The sequence below is a fragment of the Cinclus cinclus genome, chromosome 20 (genome assembly GCF_963662255.1).
Source record: "Cinclus cinclus chromosome 20, bCinCin1.1, whole genome shotgun sequence".
Classification (NCBI taxonomy): Eukaryota; Metazoa; Chordata; class Aves; order Passeriformes; family Cinclidae; genus Cinclus; species Cinclus cinclus.
In genome coordinates this window covers 5,591,271-5,612,791 of record NC_085065.1, presented here as the reverse complement: position 1 = coordinate 5,612,791, position 21,521 = coordinate 5,591,271, and the positions used below count along the sequence as shown (strand labels likewise).

The following is a 21,521-nucleotide window of genomic DNA, read 5'->3' as shown; positions in this document are numbered from 1 at the left end:
TTTGAGGTCTTCTGAATACTTCGTTCTACTTGCCCCATTACTTTACATGAGATCCACTGAAGGCAGTGTGTGAAAAGAAAGACATTTTATCTGAAAACACATTTTTGTAATTTATTAGTTCTGTACACAGCTAGTGCTGTTCTCATTAGCGTATTTTTAACTTGCTCCTCCATCCCCCCCCCACCCCAGGCCAGCAACCTGTTCCCCTGCACACAGGGAAGACAGAGCACTCAGCCTCCTCTGGCATCCTGAACTTTCATGGGACCTGAAACACTGAGGAGCCACAAGGCAAGTTTCATTAGTTTATTTAAAATTAAACATTTCTTTCTGTTCAGCTACTGCACGTGGAGCCAAACCTTGTGTCTGATCATTGTTAGTGCCAGAAAACTGATTCAAAATTACAAACTAACAGACACCAAAGCTGCAGAGAAGCAGCTTCTCAGGTGCTGCCTCAGAAGTGCAGGATTTGGGTTTATGCTGAAGCCTTTTATCACTTTAAGCTCAAGAGCTGCCCTTCTCTAGTGTGAAGAGTTTTGATGGTTCCTGGACAGAGTTATTGGTGTGGAAAAGCAGCAATGATTTTACTTGGTTGTAGCTGTTGCACCGATTTCCCTGGGCAGCAGGCCGTTCTCTTCCAAGCTAAATTCTTCCTGTTCAATCACACAGCACTGTGCAAGGTCCAAGTCGTTATTGAGACAAAGTTAAGAAAATCAGAGAAAGCTCCTTGGAAATGCATGGGTAGGGGAAAAAAAAAAAAGTCTGGACACTTCACTTGGGATTGTCGTTTTCTTGACAATTGCCTTGAAAAAAACAGGATAACATCCCAGAAAAATCAGAAGACCCAAGGAAGTTGGTCAACTGATTTCTGCCCTCCAATACTGGCTTCATCATTCCAGGTCAAATTTCCAGTTTTTACCAGTACATGTGTTTTTTTTTCCCACCAAATCAAATAGAAACATTTGTAAAGTGCTTTGAGATAGTGCTAGAAAATGCTAAGAGTGAAAACAGGGGCAGAACATTTGTCATCAGCACCCAGCTTATGAGTTGTTTTTTATCCTCAGAGCAGCATCACTGTGTTCTCCTTTGACCTCCTATTAACCAAGAGCTGGTACAAAAGGAAAAGGAGTTTGTGCGGGGCAGTGGAAAGAAGGAAACCAAAGGAAACACGAGGATTTATTCTGGAAGGATGCCTGAAGCAGAGCTTCAGAGAAGGAGGAGTATTTACTTCAAGATCCATCAGGAAAACAGTGCCACACACAGACTCACATGCACGGAGCTCTGCAGGTCACTTCACACAGCACAAACATTTGCCAAAGGAGGAAAGAGGTGGGGCTAATCTTTAAAAAAAAATTATATATATATCAATATATATCAAGACACTGATGCTTTTTTTGAGGCGAGGACATAACTGCTCACCAGAAGCTACTGCCTGAGGGCTGTCAGCTACTTTGTAGAAAAGTTCTGCCACCTTTTCCAGTTGATAGGAACTCCTCTCTAGTTAGCAGCTTCACAAAAGCAATCCTTGTGTACATCCATAAAGCTTTCCCAGATTTTTAGAAGGTTAATTTTACCATTATAATTGCACTTTAAAAACAGCCATCAATCCCTACACACTCTCCCCAAACACCTCCTCCATTTATAAAAGAGGAAAAAAAGGCTACAATTATTCACTGTCCTACAGCTACAGGATTCAAATGTTTGATTTAGGTGCCTGAAGGAAGGATGCTAACACCCAATTTTCAGGGTAGGGCAAGAGTGCATTTAAAAAAACCTGCAGGCTTCACAGCTTGGCTTGCATTGGCTTCAGATGTTTGTGGAAAGATTCATGAACCTGCAAGACAGCAAGACAGTGGTTACAAAGTCAGCTTTGATCTTTGAAACACTTTTACCTCCTCACATCTTGCAGTATGTTTGTTTACTAAGAAAATTTGAATCAAGAGGCACTTTGGAGATTTAAGAACAGACAGATAACTTCTGTATTTCAGGGTCTACATGATACAAAGCATGAGGATATAAAAAACAGCCTGCCCACTACCTCTTTTTTTAATAAAGAAGTGTAAGATTTATATCCATACAATTGTTTGGCATTTTAATTACAAGAAAACTGGTACAGGCTTCCTAAGAGGCTGCAATGAAGCTCCTAAGCCCCACTGACTTCAGCAGTACAGAACACTGAGCAAGTTGTGGTGGGATTTAACTCCAGGTGCAGTCTCTGGCAGCCCATTGTAGCAGATACAGTCTGCCCTCCTCAAATAAAAGCACCAGGAGACAGGATTTACCATTCTGCCTAATGGAGCAAGGACACTTCAGTTTATTTTAGCTCAGCTGCAGCTCCAATCCTAGGCTAGATATACAACATCTAACATCTAAGTACTACAGGGGAGCAACTTACTTTCTCCTCCCTCACTGCTACTGTTTGAAGACTGGAAGATTTGCCAGAAAATGAGCAAGGCTTCCACAGATACTGTCACTAAACAGAATCAACAGCAAGTGATAATTGATTTTTAATTTGCTGAGATAATTCAGTTGTTTCTCTGTGGAGTGCACCATTTCCTCCCTCAACTGAGAACCCAAGAGATGCCACAGGGATGACTGCAAGGTACACGTGGGAGAGAAACTACAGGGAGAAAACTGAAAAGTAGGTTGTTAGTTTTGGTCCATTAGTACTTGTGAGTTTTCTCCCCACTTTCCTCAATTACCTGCTGAGATCACTAGAACATAATTAATAACCCTAAATTGAGTTATTTCTCTGGGCTTATGAGAAAAAGAAAAGAGGTTTCTTTACCTGTGTTTTGTTCAGTGGGGATTTCTTTGCCCACTCAAACATGTTCTCGTAGACGTTGCCATCGTAGCGGCCAAGCACAGACCCCAGATGGACATCATGGAAGTCAAAGGAGTCCACCAGTGCCACTGCATTGGGACGAATGACAGCCAGGAGCTCCTTCACATGTTGGTTCACTTGGCTTATTTGGGCACTGGTCAAGATACCAGCCTTGAGAGGGAAAAAACAGGATTACACAAGTCACAAATCCTTCCCTTCCCCAAGGTCTCACACTAGTCAACTTCCCCCCACATAAAAATGCAGCAGTTCATGAAACACCAATGATTTTTTTTTTCTTCACTAAATGATTAAATTGGCAATTTGTCACAGTGCACAAGCAGAAGGAGATGCCCTCCATACTGCCCAGCTATTAATCCTGGGTGGGAGACTCACTCTGTGAGTATTTGTAAGTTAACCGAAGCACCAAGTTTTCTTGGAGAATATGCATATAAGGATATTAAATTGTGCCTGGCTTCAGGGAAATTTTTAGTAAGCAACAAAAAGGAAAATGGAAGACAAAACATACCATGTCTGCTTGAAAAGCAAACAAAACACTGCTGCACAATGCATTCTCAAAGTGACAGAATGAAGAGAAGAAAAGCAACGCCTGACAATGTAAATCCATTCATTGAAGGATGGGTTAGAATTTGGAGCACAAGATCCCCTTTGAGGGATATTAGTTGTGGAGCACACCTAACTGTAGCTCCTTTATTAATTCCTTGTTTTTTAACACACAGAAGCTGGTCACCAACTGGAAACCATTTCAGCTAAACCTTGGCACATGCCTGGTTTCCATTTATGACAAGGGAAACCCAACAAGAGTCTTCTAGACCTGCACTGCTAATGACCTTCTGGCAGCCACCAGACAAGAACTTACACCTACAACATCCATACAGCTTGGCATTTAAAGCACGTTTGCAAGCAGTGAACATGGCTAGAGAGATGTGGAGTGCTGGAGGAAGACACTAACCTGCAGGAAATCACCTGAGTTCCTGCTGATGCCGAACAGGGCGTACAGGAGGCACAGGTCGGTCAGGACCGCGCGCACGGCGGCGTCACCGACCTCGGCCAGCTTGGCTGTGAACAGCTTCACTACCACATAGTGACAGTGGGCCTGCAGAAACCAAACAGGGTCAGTCAGGGGCACAGAAAGATGAGGAGCTCTCACAGCACATTTCTTCAGCAGGCACATCACTGACCTCTGATGCCCGCACAAGATCAACAGAAGTCCTGTTCCAGGCATCCTCCTTGCTCCTTCTGTGGCTCAGCTCAGCTTGCAGATTCTTTGCTGCAGATTCTACAAGCCTGGTTCACATGAAGAAAAAAAACGAGTTTACATAAGAACACCACATTAACAGTATGACATGCACTGAATTCATCCATGTCAGTCATGGCACATGAGCTCAGAATTCTTCTCATGTGCCGTGAGTGAAGACAGTGACTGGAGTGGTAAGTTATGCCTCTAAAACACCACTAATCACTGCTGCAGCTACAAAACAGCTATAGAGGGGAAAGAGGACTTCTGACACCCATGTGGTGCCTCCATACCTACTCACAAGTAGGTGTCTGTTCTTCTCTCCCTCTCCCTCTCCCTCTCCCTCTCCCTCTCCCTCTCCCTCTCCCTCTCCCTCTCCCTCTCCCTCTCCCTCTCCCTCTCCCTCTCCCTCTCCCTCTTCCCTCACAATGAATTTTAATATCAGGATTGTTTCTCTCCAGAGAGATCTCTGAGTAGTTTGGTATTTGTAAGTTTGAATATACTTTACACATAAATAAGATACATCCCAAAGGAATGGGAAGCAGAATAACCAGGCTATGAGAAGCCTCCTACAGCCTCAAAACACTTAACCCTGGCCCCAACCCAGTAAAGTGTGTCACTTCCTGAAAGCAACATGCGGATCAAAGCTTTGCCAGCCATGCCTCGAGAATCCAGCACAAACAGGGCAGTAGTGCATCACCACCTCACCCAGTTTTTTTTTGGCTCAGCCCAGTCAGTGTGAGCTCACCGGGCAGCACGTGACTTGTAAGCCTCCACCAGGCTGGTGGGGTCGTTGATCCTCACAGTGACAGTCCTGGCAGCCACGTGCTGGGGCTGGATGCGCTGCCTGGAGAGGTCATTCAGGTAGGACACCATGCCAGTGACCTGCTGTCCAGAAGTCACCTGGGTGTAGCTTTTCATAAGGAACCTGAAAACAAGAGACAGTAGATGGCAGCTCTTACTCATGAGTTGTTTGAATGGACAGAAAGGACAGTTGTAGGCACACAATTATCTGTCAAAAATGGGGCAGGGGACAGAAACATGACACAAGTTTTGTGGAAATACAGACAGTGCTTCTCATCACTTAGTCACTGCAAATCTGTCAAATAAAAGACTCCTTAACACCAATTTAGTGTTAAGAGGGCATCATTTATTACAGGTGCCTAGTTGCGTGGGGCTAACTCCTTCCTGTGTACATGTGACTTTTTACAAGTGTGCTGCTTACATACAGTCACTACATGCATATTATAATTAACTCATTATCATTAAACCCTTCTCAAGTTCCCAGATCCAGTCCTTGTTTTGGCTATAGCTGCATTCCTAAGCCAGATGTCTCCCCCTTATCTTCCAACTGTCCTTGCTGGCATAGCAGATTCTGCCTGCCTTGTTTCTCTGCTCAAAATTACAGAGATACAGCTGAAATTGAATTAACCCTTTGAGTACCAACTTTAGCCACAAGGACCACGAAGAGAGGCTGGAACATCCCCGTGAGGAGCTCCCATACCTGGCTGTCTGCAGCATCATGACAGTGTTCTCTCCCTCATAGGTGCAAGATGGGGTGAAGGTGACATAGATGTCAGGAATGCCACTGCAGCGGGAGTAGCCATGCCCACCACAGGCCATCCGACATTCCTCAATGCCAGAATTGGCAGTCCATGAGGTGAACGCCTTCAGCCCCGCTGTCAGGGCGTGCAGCTGAGGGGCAACAGCAAAGCCTGGTTTATTTTCAAGTCTTAGCTTGCACACATACATGTTAAGGACTGCAACTCCCAGAAAAGAAAAAAGTAGAGTCAACACCATTCTCGCGCTGTTCTACGCAGTCTTGCTTTTCTTGAAGGAACTCTTTCCTGAGCCAAGTATTTATATGAAAACCCTTTTACATGCTAAGACTTCTTTGAAGTGCACCACTCCTTCTGCCCCTACACATTTTATGTACAAGACTCATTGTCACAAACCCTAACAGAAAATTAGTATTTTACAACTCTAACCCCTCAGTATAGTACTGATACTTTGATCCACACACCTACTCTACCCCAGGCACCTGGAAGAACATTTAAGAAGTTACAGCACAAGCACAAGACCAATCTTTACTCCCAAACAGTACTCCATCATTCCTGGAAATGCATCTTTTGAATAAAAATATATTCCCAGTAGCTTTCTCACTGTGCATGACTCCATGTTTTTTATAGAGTGCTAAATGAATAGAGCAAATAAATGTCACCAGCACACATTAGACTTGAGGGCTTCTGAAACTACAGAAGTAGAAGACATCTCACAAGTGAAAGCCAAAAAGGCTCAATGCTTCTTTTCCCATGCTGTAAAGAAACCTCACACAAATCCAACCAACACTCTGGTTTCCAGAGGACACAGTACCTCTGGCAGCTCACTGAGGTCCCCCTTGCTGATGTCCTCATTGATACGATGGTAGGTGTGCTTTATGTAGGCTCCCACAAAATGGAAGGCATATGCTGTTGCCAGGAGAGGAAAGAGTTTGTATTGCTGGGTTTGATAATCCAGGATCTGGGGTTCTGGTTCCCTAGAGCAAAACACAGATGAGTTAGCATGTCAGCAATAGCAAACTGCTGCAGAAATCCCATTTATCCCTACTCTAAGTATGTTCACCATCCATATCAAGCCAGATTCTCTAAGACCATCCAGCAAAAGCCTCTGGCAGGGGAGGACATTCCAAGAATGAAAGATTATGCACTCCCCAGGACAAAAAGTGTTTTGAAACCATACCGAGTGCCGAAGCAAGTATCAGCCACAGCCCCCATTCCTCTCAGTACTTCAGAATTTTCCCCCAGCAGCTTAGGCTGCTCTGGGTCTCCCTTCACTCACCCTGGCTTCAGCTCAGACTGGTGTCTGACGGCGCTGTAGCGAATGGCGATGGTGCAGGCCCGGGACAGCGAGCGAGCAGAGTCACCCACGATGAGGGAACGGATGAACACCATGGTCCCATAGGTCAGCTTGTCACTGACTGGTTTCACATAGGTGCCATCTGGTTCAACCTGCCAAAAAATGAAAGATTAAAAAAATATACAGCCTGTTGATTAATGAAGTTTCCTCCCTTTTACATGCTCACACTCGAAATTCATCAAGCAGCATTTACAAGCCACCCACTCTGCACTCAACCTCACAGGAGCACTCAGCTCGCCCATTTCTAACAGCAGATGCTGACACTCACTGCTTTACCTGGGCATATTTCATCAGCATGTTTTCCCGAGGAATTCGGAAGTTGTCCATTTTCAGGTAGCCATTATCCATTTCATCATAGCCAAATTTGGGGCCAATGTCACCCACTGTAATACCTGCCACAGACAAAGTCACTTGAATTAAGAAACAGGAACTAAACACCACACAAGACATTCAAGCCTTCTCCAATAAGGAGACTGTTTAGTTGTCGAGCAAGTCCTGGCAATGTTATATGAGTAAGAGTTAACAGGAACCTTAATCTGTTTTATGGAAAAGTGGTGTCCTGGTTTTGTCTGGGATAAGAGCGAAATTATCTTCCCAGTGGCTGGTACAGTACTGTATTCTGGATTTAGCACAAGAACAATGTCGATAACACACTGATGGTTCAGTTGTTGCTGAGCAGCACTTGTATCAGGTCAAGGACTTTTCAGTTTCCACACTGCCCCAACAGTGAGGAGGCTGGGGGGACACAGGAAGCTGGCAGGAGACAGAGCCAGGACAGCTGATCCCAGCTGGATAAAGGGATATTCCCCACCATGTGGCATCATGCTGAACAATAAAACTGGGTGAAGCCAGCTGGGGGGGATGACAGCCTCCTGCTCAGGGACTGCTGGGCACCAGTCAGCCGGTGCTGAACAATCACATAGTGATCACTTGCTCTGCATATTCTGTTATTGTTCTGCATATGCTGTTATTGTTGCTATCATTATTAATTTCCCTTCCTTTTCTATCCTATTAGATTGTCTTTATCTCAGCCTACAAGTTTTACCTTTTGCATATATCTTTCCCATCCCTCTGTATGGAGGGAATGGCTGTGTGTGTTTAGCTGCCTGGTGAGTTAAACCACAACTGGACATCAAAACATGGGAATCTCCATCATTTCCATGCAGCCCTACTATCCACTCACTGCAGGAGCTGTCTCTAAAGTTCATCCAGCTCTCTTCCAGCTAAAGAGTGATGAAAGCTCTTCTTCCTCTTTCAGAAAGCAAGATGTGCTGCTCATGGAATGCACAGCTAGGAGACACTGGGGCAGAACCAAATCCCAAACTAAACTTCACAGGGGCAGAATCAAATCCCAAACCAAATTTCACACAGAAGGCCCAGTAGGAAAAATGATTTAGTAGTTCGGTCATAAGAAAGACTCATTTAAGCCCTGTGATCTACCAGCTGAATTCAGCTAATGAAATAAGCCATGGATTTTAACAAGACACAGCAGCTGTATAGAGTCAGAGAGAAACAAACTGAAGCTACTCCCCGAGTTTGAATTTGTACCTGGCAGAGGTTCATGTGTGCCCAGCTGCCGGATGGGGACAATGAAGGCGTGCAGGCCTTTGCACTGGCCCTGGGTGTAGAGCTGAGCCAGAACAATGGCGTGGTTCGACGTCTTCCCAACTGCAACAGGAGTGAGAGTGAGCACAGAAACACAGTCAGACACACTCGGCCACACAGAGTCTTTCTTCTGAGATAACCTCATCACATCATGCACTAGAAAACCAGACTGACCCCACTGGATGTCACCCCAATCATACAGCTCCGTGACAAAGTGTTGCTCAAGTCAATGGAAGTTGCACAACACAATTTCCTTGACTATAAACCTCCAAGTCCTTGGCACACCTGCCAGTGAAGCTGAAGGAACTATAAATAATTTGATACAAGCAATCAAAAATTACACCAATTCCACGGTCTGAAAGGTTCTGAGCAACAGTCCAAAGCACACAGACACTGTTTAGCAGTCTCTGATAAGTCTACCTGTTTATGCAAGAGTGACTGGCTTTCAGCCAACTCTTTGGATAAAATTTCAGTCATCACTCTGTGTGATGGAGATATAACACACATGACATCACCTCCCTGAGTTTCTCCATACAACTTCCAGATTTAGACACACTTACGTCCACCTGGCCACCACTTAATGGAGGTAACAGTGGGGCTGTTGAGGATGAACTCCTGTGTAGAGGGGTCATAAGTGGCTGTAGTTTCCAGGCCCCGAAGATGAGTCCCTGGAAACAAGCAAACACATTGTTTTGACAGGAAGTCAGTCATAAAACAGAGACAAGGACAGAACTGGGCAATGGAAAGTGGAACTCCAGTAGTAATGCTTAAATTTTAACTTTGCTTTTAGCCTATATATACAGAAAGCTACGTATCAACAAATTAAGAAAGAACAAGTGAGAGCCAGACTACATTCTGGGACCGGGAGCCAATTCTCAGAAAACACTGATTTTTTTCTCCAGTGGTCTAAGACTAGTTTTCCAAGCACCTCCAATCTGACACCTTTTTGCTATCACACACCAGAAGCCCTTTCTCAGTTGAAATGTTCCACAGGAATACACTCACCTGAATTTCACTAAAATGCAATCTGATAAAATTGTAAAATAAAGCCATCCAGTTCTCAGCCACAAGAGGAAATAAACAGTGCCCATCACCTTCATTCCCTCATCAAGCCTACATTCTCCTCAGTTGAAGAAGATGATCTCCCAGAAGAGATCATCCATAGCTCTAAGACAGCTCTAAGACCTGGTGTATGTATGCCAGGTCTGATGCAGGTAGATGAAGAGACTGCAAAAAGACCAAGGTAATTCCAGGAACACTCGTTGTCTTTTGCCCTCAATGCTTCACTTCCCACACACCTGTCTCAGAGCAGTGACACTGCCCCTGAATGCCTTAAAAACTCCCAAAATCACCAGGCCTACTTGCTTAAACTAGACAATCTGTGAACACTCCTGAGAGTCTGGACTGACAGGGCAGGACAAGAGCTCCAACAGGAAAAAGGAGATCACCTTGCAGCAACCACGTTCCCAAAGCATGGAGGTAATGGCAGAGTTCCACAGGCAGCTCAACAGACTTACTCTGCTGGCAAAGGATCTTCAAACCTTGCTAGTTCCAAGAGATTCTCCTCAGACTTGCAGTTACTTTATGCTTCATTATGTCTACATTTCCCTTCAACATAAAGGTGAATCCTGCTCATTTTTAGGAAATAATTCTCATCTGCAACTCTGAGATGACCAAAATTAAAGTCTCCCAAGGCAGAACATCCTCCCTTTGAAACCTGAATTAGAAGTGTTGCAATCACAATACTGCTGGAGTTATCAAAATCCATTTCAAAGCTTGAAATCAAAGGAAAAGCAACAAAAAACAAAGTCAGCTTGAGACAGAGAACTCAAAAAACCCAAATAATTTCATGGTCAGTTAAAAAGAACACATGGGAGTGAACTAAGGGGAAAAAGCTCCCCAGAGAACATGAGCATTGGAATCAAGTTAATCCTGACCCATCTGATCCAAGATTAATCCTGAGGTGAACAAGCAACTTTTAATTTTTGGCATCTCTTTCACCACCTCAAAGCTCTGTCCTTCTGTCTTTACAGTGAACATTAATTAGAGCAAAGCAGAGCTCAAACTGGAAAGAACAGCAAGTGTAAAATGAACAGATGCCACCAAACTGACAGCACCAGTGATGGGCAGTAATGGTAGTGGTCTGAATGCACAAGGAGCAGCCAGGTGCTCATTTATAGAGCTACATACATCAAACCCTCCCTTCAGAGGAAGAGAGGGAAGCAGCACATGGCATAATGCTCTACTAACCCTTCTAGAGGCTGTCCACTTTTCCCTACAACCACAGCTGTATGTGTAAAACTGTGGGATACACACAGAGCGTTCTTCCCAGGCACAGGAATCCTCTGTACACAAAGCCATTCTTTAAAAGAGCATTTACTGAATGTACTGTACCATGGCCCATTTCAGTCTGGGCATAAGTGCCAATGATCTCCAGGTTCCAGGCAGGCATGAAGAAGCGATCCTGCTGCTCTGGGGTGGCCTGGGTGAGAAGAGTGGGGAGGAACATGCCCAGGTGAAGGTCCAGAGGTTCAGGCCGTCCACGGTGAACAAAGCTGTGAAGAATTGTCATGGGATGGGAGCGTGAAGGGAATGTTACGGGAGGGAAGCAAGCATGAGGATTCATGGTGGAGATTCAGGAAGAGACAAAAAGAAAAAAAAAAGTGATTCATGTGTCAATCAGAATTCAGTGTGTATTTTAGAAAGCCAGAGCACTGTCCTTTTCTCAGGCCCGAGTAACAAATTGCACTCACTTTGAAATAAACATGCTGCAACGCATTTCTTTGTAATTATGCAGAAAGTGCATCTCTGACATTCCCCTATTTTTGATGCACTATGATTGACTACAGATTAATCCAAACCAAAAGATGGACCAGGCCTTCTGGTTTGAACATCAGAGCATCTCTAAGTTCAATGGGCTGAGGCAGCCAGCTGAGAATGTCAGTTTGTTGGAAATGTGATGTGTGCTTCAACCAAATATAGGAAGTCCATACATACATATATATATATATATATATATATATATATATATATATATATATATAATTTTTGGCCATGTTTTAAAGGAAGAACCTGGTGGAAATCCCAGGTTTTTTCAGCTGAACAAGTTATGTTTTCAAGGAACTTATTTTTTTTTTTTAAAAAAGGTAAATCCTAACTGGCTGCACTATTTACTCTATTTTTTTTTAAAATTAAATCTCAGACATAATTAGTGTACGTGGCATTTCAAATCAATTCCCTTCAACTTGTGCTATTTTAAAAAACTTTCTTAAAAGGACAGTGCTCTGTATGTGTAAGTCAAAGCAGTGAACATGAACAACTTGGGAAGAAAGCCAACATTTTTCAATCCACAAATCACCAGCACAAATTATCTCCAATTAAACATATTTCATTAGAATTACTTTTTTTCCACGCTCTGTCAAACATCACTGTGAGGTAATTAAGTGGTCCATTAAGTTTTTCAATAAAAAGAATTAATTCACCATTAAATCTTAAAATATTGACACCTTTGAGTATTAAAATAGTGGAGACAGATTGAGGACCAGTACCTCCATCTGGCTCATTTATGTATGAAATAAATTTAATTGGACTTTAACAGGAATATATATATATATATACACATATTTAAATTATATATATTACAGAAAGAGAATTGGTCTGAGCTTGGCTCAAACTCATCTGACATTCTTAGCAAAGTGGGAATAATGCATCCTTGTGTTCTCTAAATACATATTAATATGAACTAGTTCTGTCCCTAGGGATTCCCAAGAACTGTTTTTTGATATTCTCAGACTTCTACAACCAGGAATACCAGATTTTAACTGAGTTCAGTACTGGTGAGAAGTACACATCTGACAGCCAAAGAGTGAAAAAAAAACCAAACCAAACCAAACAAAAACCAACAACCTTATTTACCAGCAGTAGTTATAAACCAGATAAAGACAGCACATTATTTTCACTTTTTCACTGCTCCTTCTTGTTCAATTTTCAGCCCTGTGCTATTTGTGTTTTTTGTCTCTCTTTTTGTTTTGTTTTTTTTTGGGGGGGGGGAGAGAGACTTCTTTACTATGAAACAGGTTAAAATCAACACAGACTATCACACACATAGTCACCAAGATAAAACTAAGTAACTACCCATCCAGGACAGAGTTCAATTCGATAATCCAGAGGTCTGTTACCCCATCACCAGATTTTAAACATCAGGATTAAATTAAGCAAAATCAGTAACAATTACTGCAGCAGCTTCACTGATGAAATATCAGATACTCAACATTCACAGCAGGAATGCCAAATGTTTGCATTTTAATTATTCAGCATAGAAAGTATATCTACTTCACTCTATTAGCTCCATTTAGTGTCAAAGTGCCAATTTAACCATGAAGCAACATGAGAACTGTAAGGAAATCAACCGTCACCAGGCAAGAAAGTGCAATGATCTAATGTGAAATCAGAAGTAAAACCAATCACTGCAGTGTGGATGTGACTGATTTCAAGCAGCTGGTGTGAGAAAGCAAATAAGGCCAGCAGGCACTGATTGTTGCCATCCAGTTATCTCTCAGCTTCTGGTGTTGAGCTGGGTTTGTTGAGCAGGACAGAGGACAGGATTTCTTCCACTGAGTCTTCTACAAATATTTCAGCAGCTGTAACTGAACAACCAGGTAGCTGGCATTGCCATCCAGCAGTGTCCAGACTTGACACCTCAGGCTTTCCCACTTCAGATGCCAGCACAAGCACTGGAGTCCTTGCTTGTAAACTATTCTTGCTGGTATTTAACAGTGGTTTTTTTGATTCGTTAAATGTTTTTCCATTTGAAGTAGTGAAAGTTGCTTTCAACAACAGCAGGAATAAGATGGTTTTTTCTCTTTGTAAACAAGACCTTTCCAGGAAGCTGTTTCAGCTGCAGTGGAGCAGCATCTGGAAGAAAGTGCCTGGGGCAAAGCATACCTGACTTTCAACCCAAAACTCACAATCTCCAAGTGCTCCACTGCTCCTATAGGAATGCTCCTGACTTGTTTCTGCAGGCCAGCAATGCACTGAGGGCTCTGGCATACATGTCCCAAAATCAGGGAAAAGTAAAAACCACAGTACTGTTCACTGACACGTTCCAACTGGTTCAAGTGAAACTCAGACTCTCAGGGCTTAGAACAACCTCCTCATTTCAAACCAAAGGTAACAACTACCAATGCAGAGATCAGCTAAGAGGTGCATTCTGGAAAAGACCAAAAGGAATCCTGGGATTGTCAGGATGTGAAATGAGGCAGCTGTCTGGCTAGAGACATCAACCATTAACTGAGGAATTTTACCTTTCCCCCTTTAGACTGACCCAGGGAACATTAACAATTTACACACTGGAGTTAGAAAAAGAGGTTACCCATTGATCCCTGCAGGGAACTAACCATGTCCCATTTCGGTTTGGGCGTAGGTGCCAATTATCTTGACTCCACGGACCAGGGGCAGCCACTTCTCCTTCTGAGCAGCAGTCGTTTGGGTCTCTATGGTTTTGTGAAACATGCTGAAGTGGAGACCCAAAGGTTCAGGATAATTGCCCAAGCATATTCTACAGGAGAGAAATAGAGGGATCTGAATCTCAGTCTTACTGTTACCATGAACCTGAAAGGCTTTTCTCCAACTGGAGCATAAAATAAATAATCTCTTTGCCTCATTCAACCTTTTTTTTTTGGTCCCACAAGCAAGCTCCAAATGTGGAGACATCAGAAGCAATGCTAGTGGGGAAACAGATGTTTCTTCCAGGCATCTTCTTCACCCCATGAATCCTGCTGTTGCTATGTAACTGGAAAAAATATTACTCTACAAAGGTTCATTAGGAACTTGAAGCTAAAAAAGAAATGAAAACCAAATTATTTTCTCCCCCATCTCTCAGGCTTTGTGGGAATAAATCCCAGTGCTGCTGGTAGCCTACATCGAGGCCATTATTAGTTAGGAGAAATATGCATTAAAAATGAAAATGTTTCTTTGGTGAGTGAGTTCTTTTTGGAACAGCTCTTCTATCAGTTGTGAGATCTGGAACTCACCTTCAATTAAAATTACCATTACAGTCCAGCGCTGAAGGGAATGGAAAGAAAAAACAGACATTTTAGGTGTGCTTCATCAAAGCAGAAGTTACTTCATGAAAGAAAATTCTAATAATCTAGTAGCCACAATCGCAGGCAAAGTATATTCTCAATTAAAACACCTTCCCTTCTGCAGCTTGAACAGTTTCTTCATCTTCAATCTACTGTACACAAATGTTTATTCCATCTAAACTCTAAGAAAGAGAAGGAAAAAATGAGCCCTCTGTGTAAATACCATAGGGAATGTCCTGCACATAACTTGTCAATTATAGCAGCATTCGTGACTGGCATTTTGCACCATGCATAGTGTAAATAACTGATAATTTAACAGCAGGTCCTGTAGAAGATGTGAAAACCAGCCTTAGAGTGAGAGAAAAAAGCACCACTGAACTGCACACTGCCTGCTATAAATGAACAAGACTAAATGAGCCATGGATTTTTCCAGGACCAAAACTACTGTAATCAAGCAATCTAATGCTGGTGATTAATGTATTAACTGTGCTTTAAGCTGATGTGGGTGCAGGTACAGTGTCTGAAGTCCCTGCAATTGAGGCACACAGTTCTTTCACCAAAACATACTCTCTTGACTACAGCAGCACGTTACCAAAGCTGATGCTTTGAGAGTGACCAAGGGCTAAAAAAATGCTGCAAGGACAGCAAGAGAGAACTTTCCAACACTCTTGTGGTTTCCTAAGTGGGTCATTCTTTTAGTCCAGGACCTATAGACAACAGCAACACCCTTTTCTTCCTCACTGCCTACAGCACAATTATTCAATTATTGTGCACCTACTCCCTGGGCCCAAAAAGGACAAATCTACAGAGAGAAAATGAGTGCTGACTTCGGAACATAAAGCTTCAGGATAGCTTGGGGAGAGCTTGAATAGGTTGTTGCTTATTTTCAGCAGTCATTGAAAGAACTTGAGAAAAATGTGCAGCCCACACTTTGCTGTCCAAAAAATCAAGTCAGCCACTGCTTCTTTGAAGGTAATGCTCCAGGAAAAAAAAAATCCCAGAAATCTTCTGAAAGGTCACACCAACAACTTTCACTGCCTATGAGGAAGTTTAACCACAAGTGCCAGATATCTCATGTTTAACTATCAGCTTCTCTGACAGCAGGAAGACAACAGACATCTTGCAAGTGGATGCTTTAAAGCCCCTGTGTCAGAAAGTCATGATGTTTCAGCAGCCAATCGTGCAGCATTTTTACAGCTTCTTGCATTAACTAAGCTGAAAATCAAATTACAGCAGAAACTGCTCATTTCTGCATACTCCACACTGGAGATTTAGAATTTCCTTAATGTGCCTTTTAACAACTTGAATGACAATGAGAGAGAATCCTGCTCTCCTCAAGACACAGGGCAAACAGAAGAGGTACCAGCTGTGAATGGAGGAACAACAGGTTTTCCTCCCTTCTTTTTCTTTCTTTGGACTCTTACTGCTTCCCATCACAATTTCAACACTCCCAGCACCTGGACTGACTGTTCTCCAAAGGCTGCAGTGCGTAACTATTCAAATACTCTGCTCCATCAAGACTGATGGCAGCAGTGACCATCTGATCAATGACCAGCTGCTCTGAGGTCAGCCTTGCTACAATGGCCAGTGTCACAATGGGGCTGCAGCTCCAAATCCACTTCCAGGAGAAGGCTCTGCTGTAATATGTGCTTTGGCAATACAGATCTTCCCAGATTTCACAGCTACCAGTGCCACCCACACAGTAAAAGCCACTTATGTGACAGGCGTGTCACTGTCTCATAGTGCACAGAGGACAACAGAAGCAAAGTCTGTGTGTTCAGAGGCTCCAAAGCTACAGGAACAACTGCAAAGCCATTGTCAGGCTGCAGAAGTGGGTCACAGAACAGGGACATTTATTTTACATTAGTATGTGTGTAAACTTCTCTGTTTTGTGCAGTTCTTGAAGTAACTCAAGGACAAGCACAAAGGGTCACCCCAGTGGAGAAGGAGCAGCAGCTGTGTTTGAGCTGTGCTAAGTGGGCTTCAGAGCTAACAACTGCTATGGCAGTAAGCTCCTGTTCCAGCTGTATCAATGTAAAATCAAGCTAGACTCATCCACCCTGCGTTAATTTGGCAGTGGCAAGTAGGGTCCATAGCAGAGTTTTTCTACACTGATTTGCTCAAAGCTACTCTAGGTCCGAATTTAGAGATGTAAGAACAAATTCCAACAGAGAAAAGTGCACTCATGCAATGCTCATGAACACAGGAATCATCTGGTGACCAGCAGCTCTCAGATCTTCTCTTCTTCCATGACCCAGTTTGTCTCAATTGTTTTTCACTTCTTTGTTTAATCCCATTTTCCTCAATGAAGATTAATTAAAGTTGAAGGTGAATTAAAACTGAGCAGCTTGCTCTCTTCCAAGAGCACTGGAGCATTACACCAGAAACATTTCCCATTTTTCTGCTGACTTACATTTTAATGCAGTTAGACTTTAAAAGAAATCTGAAATACTGGCACTTTTAGGCTGATGGCCTTCAAAGCTGTAGTCACAACAGCTGCAACTGCAGTGTGGACATCGAAGAATTACTACATGAAAAGGAATTAAGTATATTTAATAGATCTTCATGATTTGGAGTCCAACAAAGCCCTTTGGAAACAGGAAGGAGAAGCATTCACTTGGACATGTCACAGCAGCAGCAGCAATTGTTTAAGTATATCTTCAGGGCAGTGAAGGAAGCAGCATTTCTCCTCACCTATTCATAAATCAAGCTATAAAGTTGGTGAGTCATGTGCAAAGCTACCTAGAGATGTTCTGGCACTTTAGGAAAGCTACAGGAAAAATGCTTCCAAATTGCATATGTAAATCTGTCCCTGCCTTTTGGGGATAACTGACAAAATTTCTTAAACTTCCCTAAGTAGAAATGTCAATCACAGTAACAGAAAATGAGGTCTGAATCAAAGGAGTCAGTCTATTTCATAAATTTCATTTGAGGCATGTTGCAACACTATATCCATTCAGTTTTCAGTTTGGAAAAATGAATAAGCCCAAACACACTTTCTCCAGGTCAGCTTTTACACTAATGAAGCCACTTCCAGTTAGCACCAATTAGCATGTTTGGATATGGGGCAGAAATAAACATAATTTTGTCAGTTGGGTGCAGTTCACCAAATTTAAAAAATATTTAACACAACAGATGGGAAAGTGGGGACAGATGTTAAAATGCAAATGAAATCAAAGGATGACAAAACAATCCTTTATTTCATCAATTTTTAGGCAGCAGCAAGCCCACATCCTCCCTTGCCAACACCACACATTGTAATAAAGAAGACATTTCAGAATATTAACAGTGTACAGTTCTCAGAGCAAACACACTTCACCTGCAGGCAATAAATTTATGCACTGCTCTTCATTCTGTTGCATGTTATTACAGACTAAATATGGTATATAAAATAAATAAAAAATGGCAAATACAGTCAGTCTACAGTAACTGAAATAATATTTTGAAATCCTGAATGGCTGCAATTAGATTTTACCTTGGAAAAAAGAAGCCTTTCAGTTGGTTTTGGACTTTGAATTCTGACTAGTCACACCTGACCATTCATGTCACGTTAGATATGGAGGTACTATTTGATATCTGTATGAAATGTTACACTTACATCCATTTAAGAATTGCTGACTCCAATGTAAGTTTATGGAAAGACAAAACTAGAATCTCTCACTTGACTACTTCAGAAAAGTTTGTTTTTATACAATATTGTCATTAATGCACAAAAAGACAGAAAATTTGTTGAAATTTTCCATCTGATAGATTGGATAGACTTTGCTGAATTTTCTCTACAGAAATAAACAACTGAAGAAACTTCCCTGTCACTTTCAATAAACCTTGTGCAGGGAAAAAAAAATAATGATTAACTTTGGCTGTGCAGCACCTGAATAATCCACTACTCTCACTGAACTTGTTCCCTGTTATCACTGTCCACCAATGATAATTTTCACATTATTTACTTTATTTCCACAAGAACTTTCATGACACAGGTCAGTGCAGACCAGTTTCTCTGAAAGTAAAACCACAGTGGACAAGATGATTTCAATTTCCTATTGCTAATGGTGATGCCCTGGGGCCCATGACAACTTTTCTACAAAACCAATCAGAAGGGGCTTGTGGTTCATTATTTAATGTGCCAGAAGATATATCCATGGGATTACAACAGATTTCTAGGTCTGTAACCTCTCTGTTACCAGCTTTGTTTGCTTAAATCAGAAAGAGTTTAACAGAATTAGGGGAAGAAATGCATCAAAATCAGGAACTGAGCTCTAATTCCTTCTGGAAGGAATGAAAACTCAGATGTAAAGATAGTCTTATTTTCATTAACTTGATCCAAAGGTGGTACTATCAGAGAAACCAAAGGTCAGATAGAACAAAAAGCCACTGGGTCAAAGAGAACTTCTGTAGCACCAGGAGCTTAGAGGAGGGACACAGAACAGACAATGACAAACAAGAACTTATAAGCCATGTTGGAACATTTTCAAGTATCCCTGCAATGTGACTTTATTGGGTCTAAGTGCAAAGTGAAGTAATCAGCTTTTAGAGATTTCATTAGAAGCTTAGAAGTCCCAAACTGATCAGATCTATTCAGATTCAAAGTAATTCAGCATAAATTTTATTCATTTTGGGGAAAAAAAAAGTCTGACTTCAAGTTCTGCTTTTCAGTTTCTGCACCACACATAGAGAACAGGATATAATTGTGAATGTTGCATTTGTGCTTAAAAAAAATAAGAAAATACAACATTCAGGAATTCAGGGCTTCATGTGACATTCACTGAAGTCAGACTTGAGTGGGCTTTTATACAGGTCTTGAGCTTCCTTTAGACAACAAACATAGAAAAAAAGCACAACCCTAGCACCCTTGGTGATGACTGAAGTACAAGAAGCAAATTCTGGATCTTTTTAGGTACCTTTTAAACCAGTAGATCTCCTCAGGATCTGCAATTCCATATTCCCTTAGCTTCAACACCATCAAGGAACTCTTCCTGATGGCTTGTTCATAGCGCTGGCTACGGGACAGGAAGTTCAAATCCTCATGCTGGAAGTCAGGGTCATTAAGAACTAAGGCCTCTGGGGACAGAACAGAAGAGGAAAACAAGCTCAGTTTCCACAAACCTCAGCAGGGGGTGAGCAACGACCCACCATTTTACCTGTTCTACCTCAAGACAGAGGTATCAGAAAATTGAAAATAAAATTAGAAGTTAATAAAATAAGAAATCAAAGCTCTTTGCGAGCTCAACTGCTGGCACTCTTATTCCACATATAAACCTCATTTACAGTTTAAAGCACTCTGGACTTGGCAGGAGGGCAATTCACTGATGTAAGACCTGCAGGCCCCTCAGGCAGCCTGGTGAACTCTGATCCCCACGCAAATCCAGCAGGACACAGTTATTATTCCCACTGTGCCAGATGGAAAACAAGGTGCCCAGAGACCACAGGCTTTGTGTGTCCCCCACTTTGGCACAGAAGTTTCACAACACCAGCCTCTGTCAGTCCCAGCCCAGGGAACAGACTGGAAGTAGCTCATTAATCTCTCATAACCACGTCGTGCCAGGTGACAAACAGATGACATTAGTACTGTTGGGCAAGAGCATACTAGGAAGGAAAAAGGAGGGGACGGAGCCCATGAGAAATGCCCATGGAAAGCTGCCTCTGACCCTTTGGAGGAAGGAGAAACAAAAAAGTAAAAGGACACTGCTGTATCAGGGCCACCCTAAATCCTTTCTGGGGAAAAGTGGGGGACCAGGGACGCAAGGCAGCTCCAGTTCCTCTCTAACTGCCTTTACGCTGACCCCCCACCCGCAAACTCTCTCCTCACAGCTTTCTCCTCTCTTTGGGGTCTTCTCGCTCCACAAAAGCTCCTCCACACCCTCTCCCGCCCCACGACCGCCTCACAACTTCGTCATCCCTCACCTCCCCGAGGCTCCTCACCCCGCTACCCCCGCGCTGTGCCCCGCTCTCCCTCACCCCGCAGGTACCCCCTGGGTCTCCAGCACCACGCAGCTCCTCCCTTCCCACCCTCCGAGCCCTGACCGGGGCTGTCTCTCCCCGTCCCCACGGCCCGGGCCCTCCCTCACCGATCTCCTTGCGGCGGCGAGTGCGCTCAGGGCCGCCGTCCAGGATGTGGGTGAGCAGCTCCGGCTGGAAGGTGGCGGCGGCGCGCTCCCTCCGCAGGTCCGCGTTCACCGACATCGCGGCAGCGGCCCTACCTGATCTTAATCCTAATCCTAATCCTGATCCCGATCCTGATCCCGATCCCGACCCCCCGCGCCGGCACCACCCCCGTGACGTCACTCCCGCGACGCCACGTGGTTCCTGACCACGTGGGCTCCTCCCCCGTGCTCGCCTTTCCCGCGGGACGCGATGGCGGAACGGTGAGCGCCCCTTCAATCGTGCTGGGAGCGGTGTTTTGAATCGCGCTGTGATGTGCACAGAGCAGCGCCGGGAGAGGGCTCGGCACGTGGGGCATCGGCATGGAGTAGTTAGTTATATAAACAGCTTAAATGCTGTTGGATAGGCGTTAAATACGTGTTGGATAGTGCTCTGGATCTGCGTGTAAAGGGCTGTGCTTGGGGCTCGGTCTGCTATAAATCTCCCTGCAAGGTCCTGCAGTGGAGGTTGCTCATGCATTAGGTAGCACATTGGGTGGGCACAGGGTATGTGGCGATTGGTGTATAGCTTTTGCAACCTAAATGACTCTGTACATTAAAAAGTGCATTAAATGCACAGTGAGCGTCTTGCATCCCTGGCTGATCTACCTTGCTGCACAGTGCGATTCAGGAGCAAAACCCGAACAGTACAGGACAGGCTTTGCCCTTCTGGAGGTGCAGAATTGACCCTGCTTATTAAATGT

The 21,521-nt window shown here is 43.3% G+C and overlaps 1 protein-coding gene across 2 annotated transcripts; it reads right to left on the bottom strand.

The window, feature by feature from the left end:
• Positions 1-246: 246 nt before the first annotated feature.
• Positions 247-20,860, bottom strand: ACOX1 (acyl-CoA oxidase 1). Of its 2 annotated transcripts, XM_062505996.1 has the most exons (14): positions 20,746-20,860; positions 19,579-19,738; positions 10,992-11,152; positions 9,158-9,265; positions 8,541-8,660; positions 7,269-7,384; positions 6,915-7,084; positions 6,450-6,612; positions 5,581-5,771; positions 4,825-5,004; positions 4,021-4,126; positions 3,792-3,935; positions 2,786-2,992; positions 247-1,831 (listed from the first exon to the last, which is right to left on the bottom strand). In XM_062505996.1, exons 1-14 carry the CDS (start codon positions 20,858-20,860, stop codon positions 1,781-1,783), a joined length of 1,992 nt encoding a protein of 663 aa, XP_062361980.1. In that variant the 3' UTR covers positions 247-1,780. The 2 variants fall into 2 exon arrangements, 1 of the variants encoding a protein (XP_062361980.1); XR_009933826.1 differs by lacking the exons at positions 19,579-19,738; positions 20,746-20,860 and having other exon boundaries at positions 3,806-3,935; positions 10,992-11,448.
• Between the last annotated feature and the right edge of the window lie 661 nt (positions 20,861-21,521).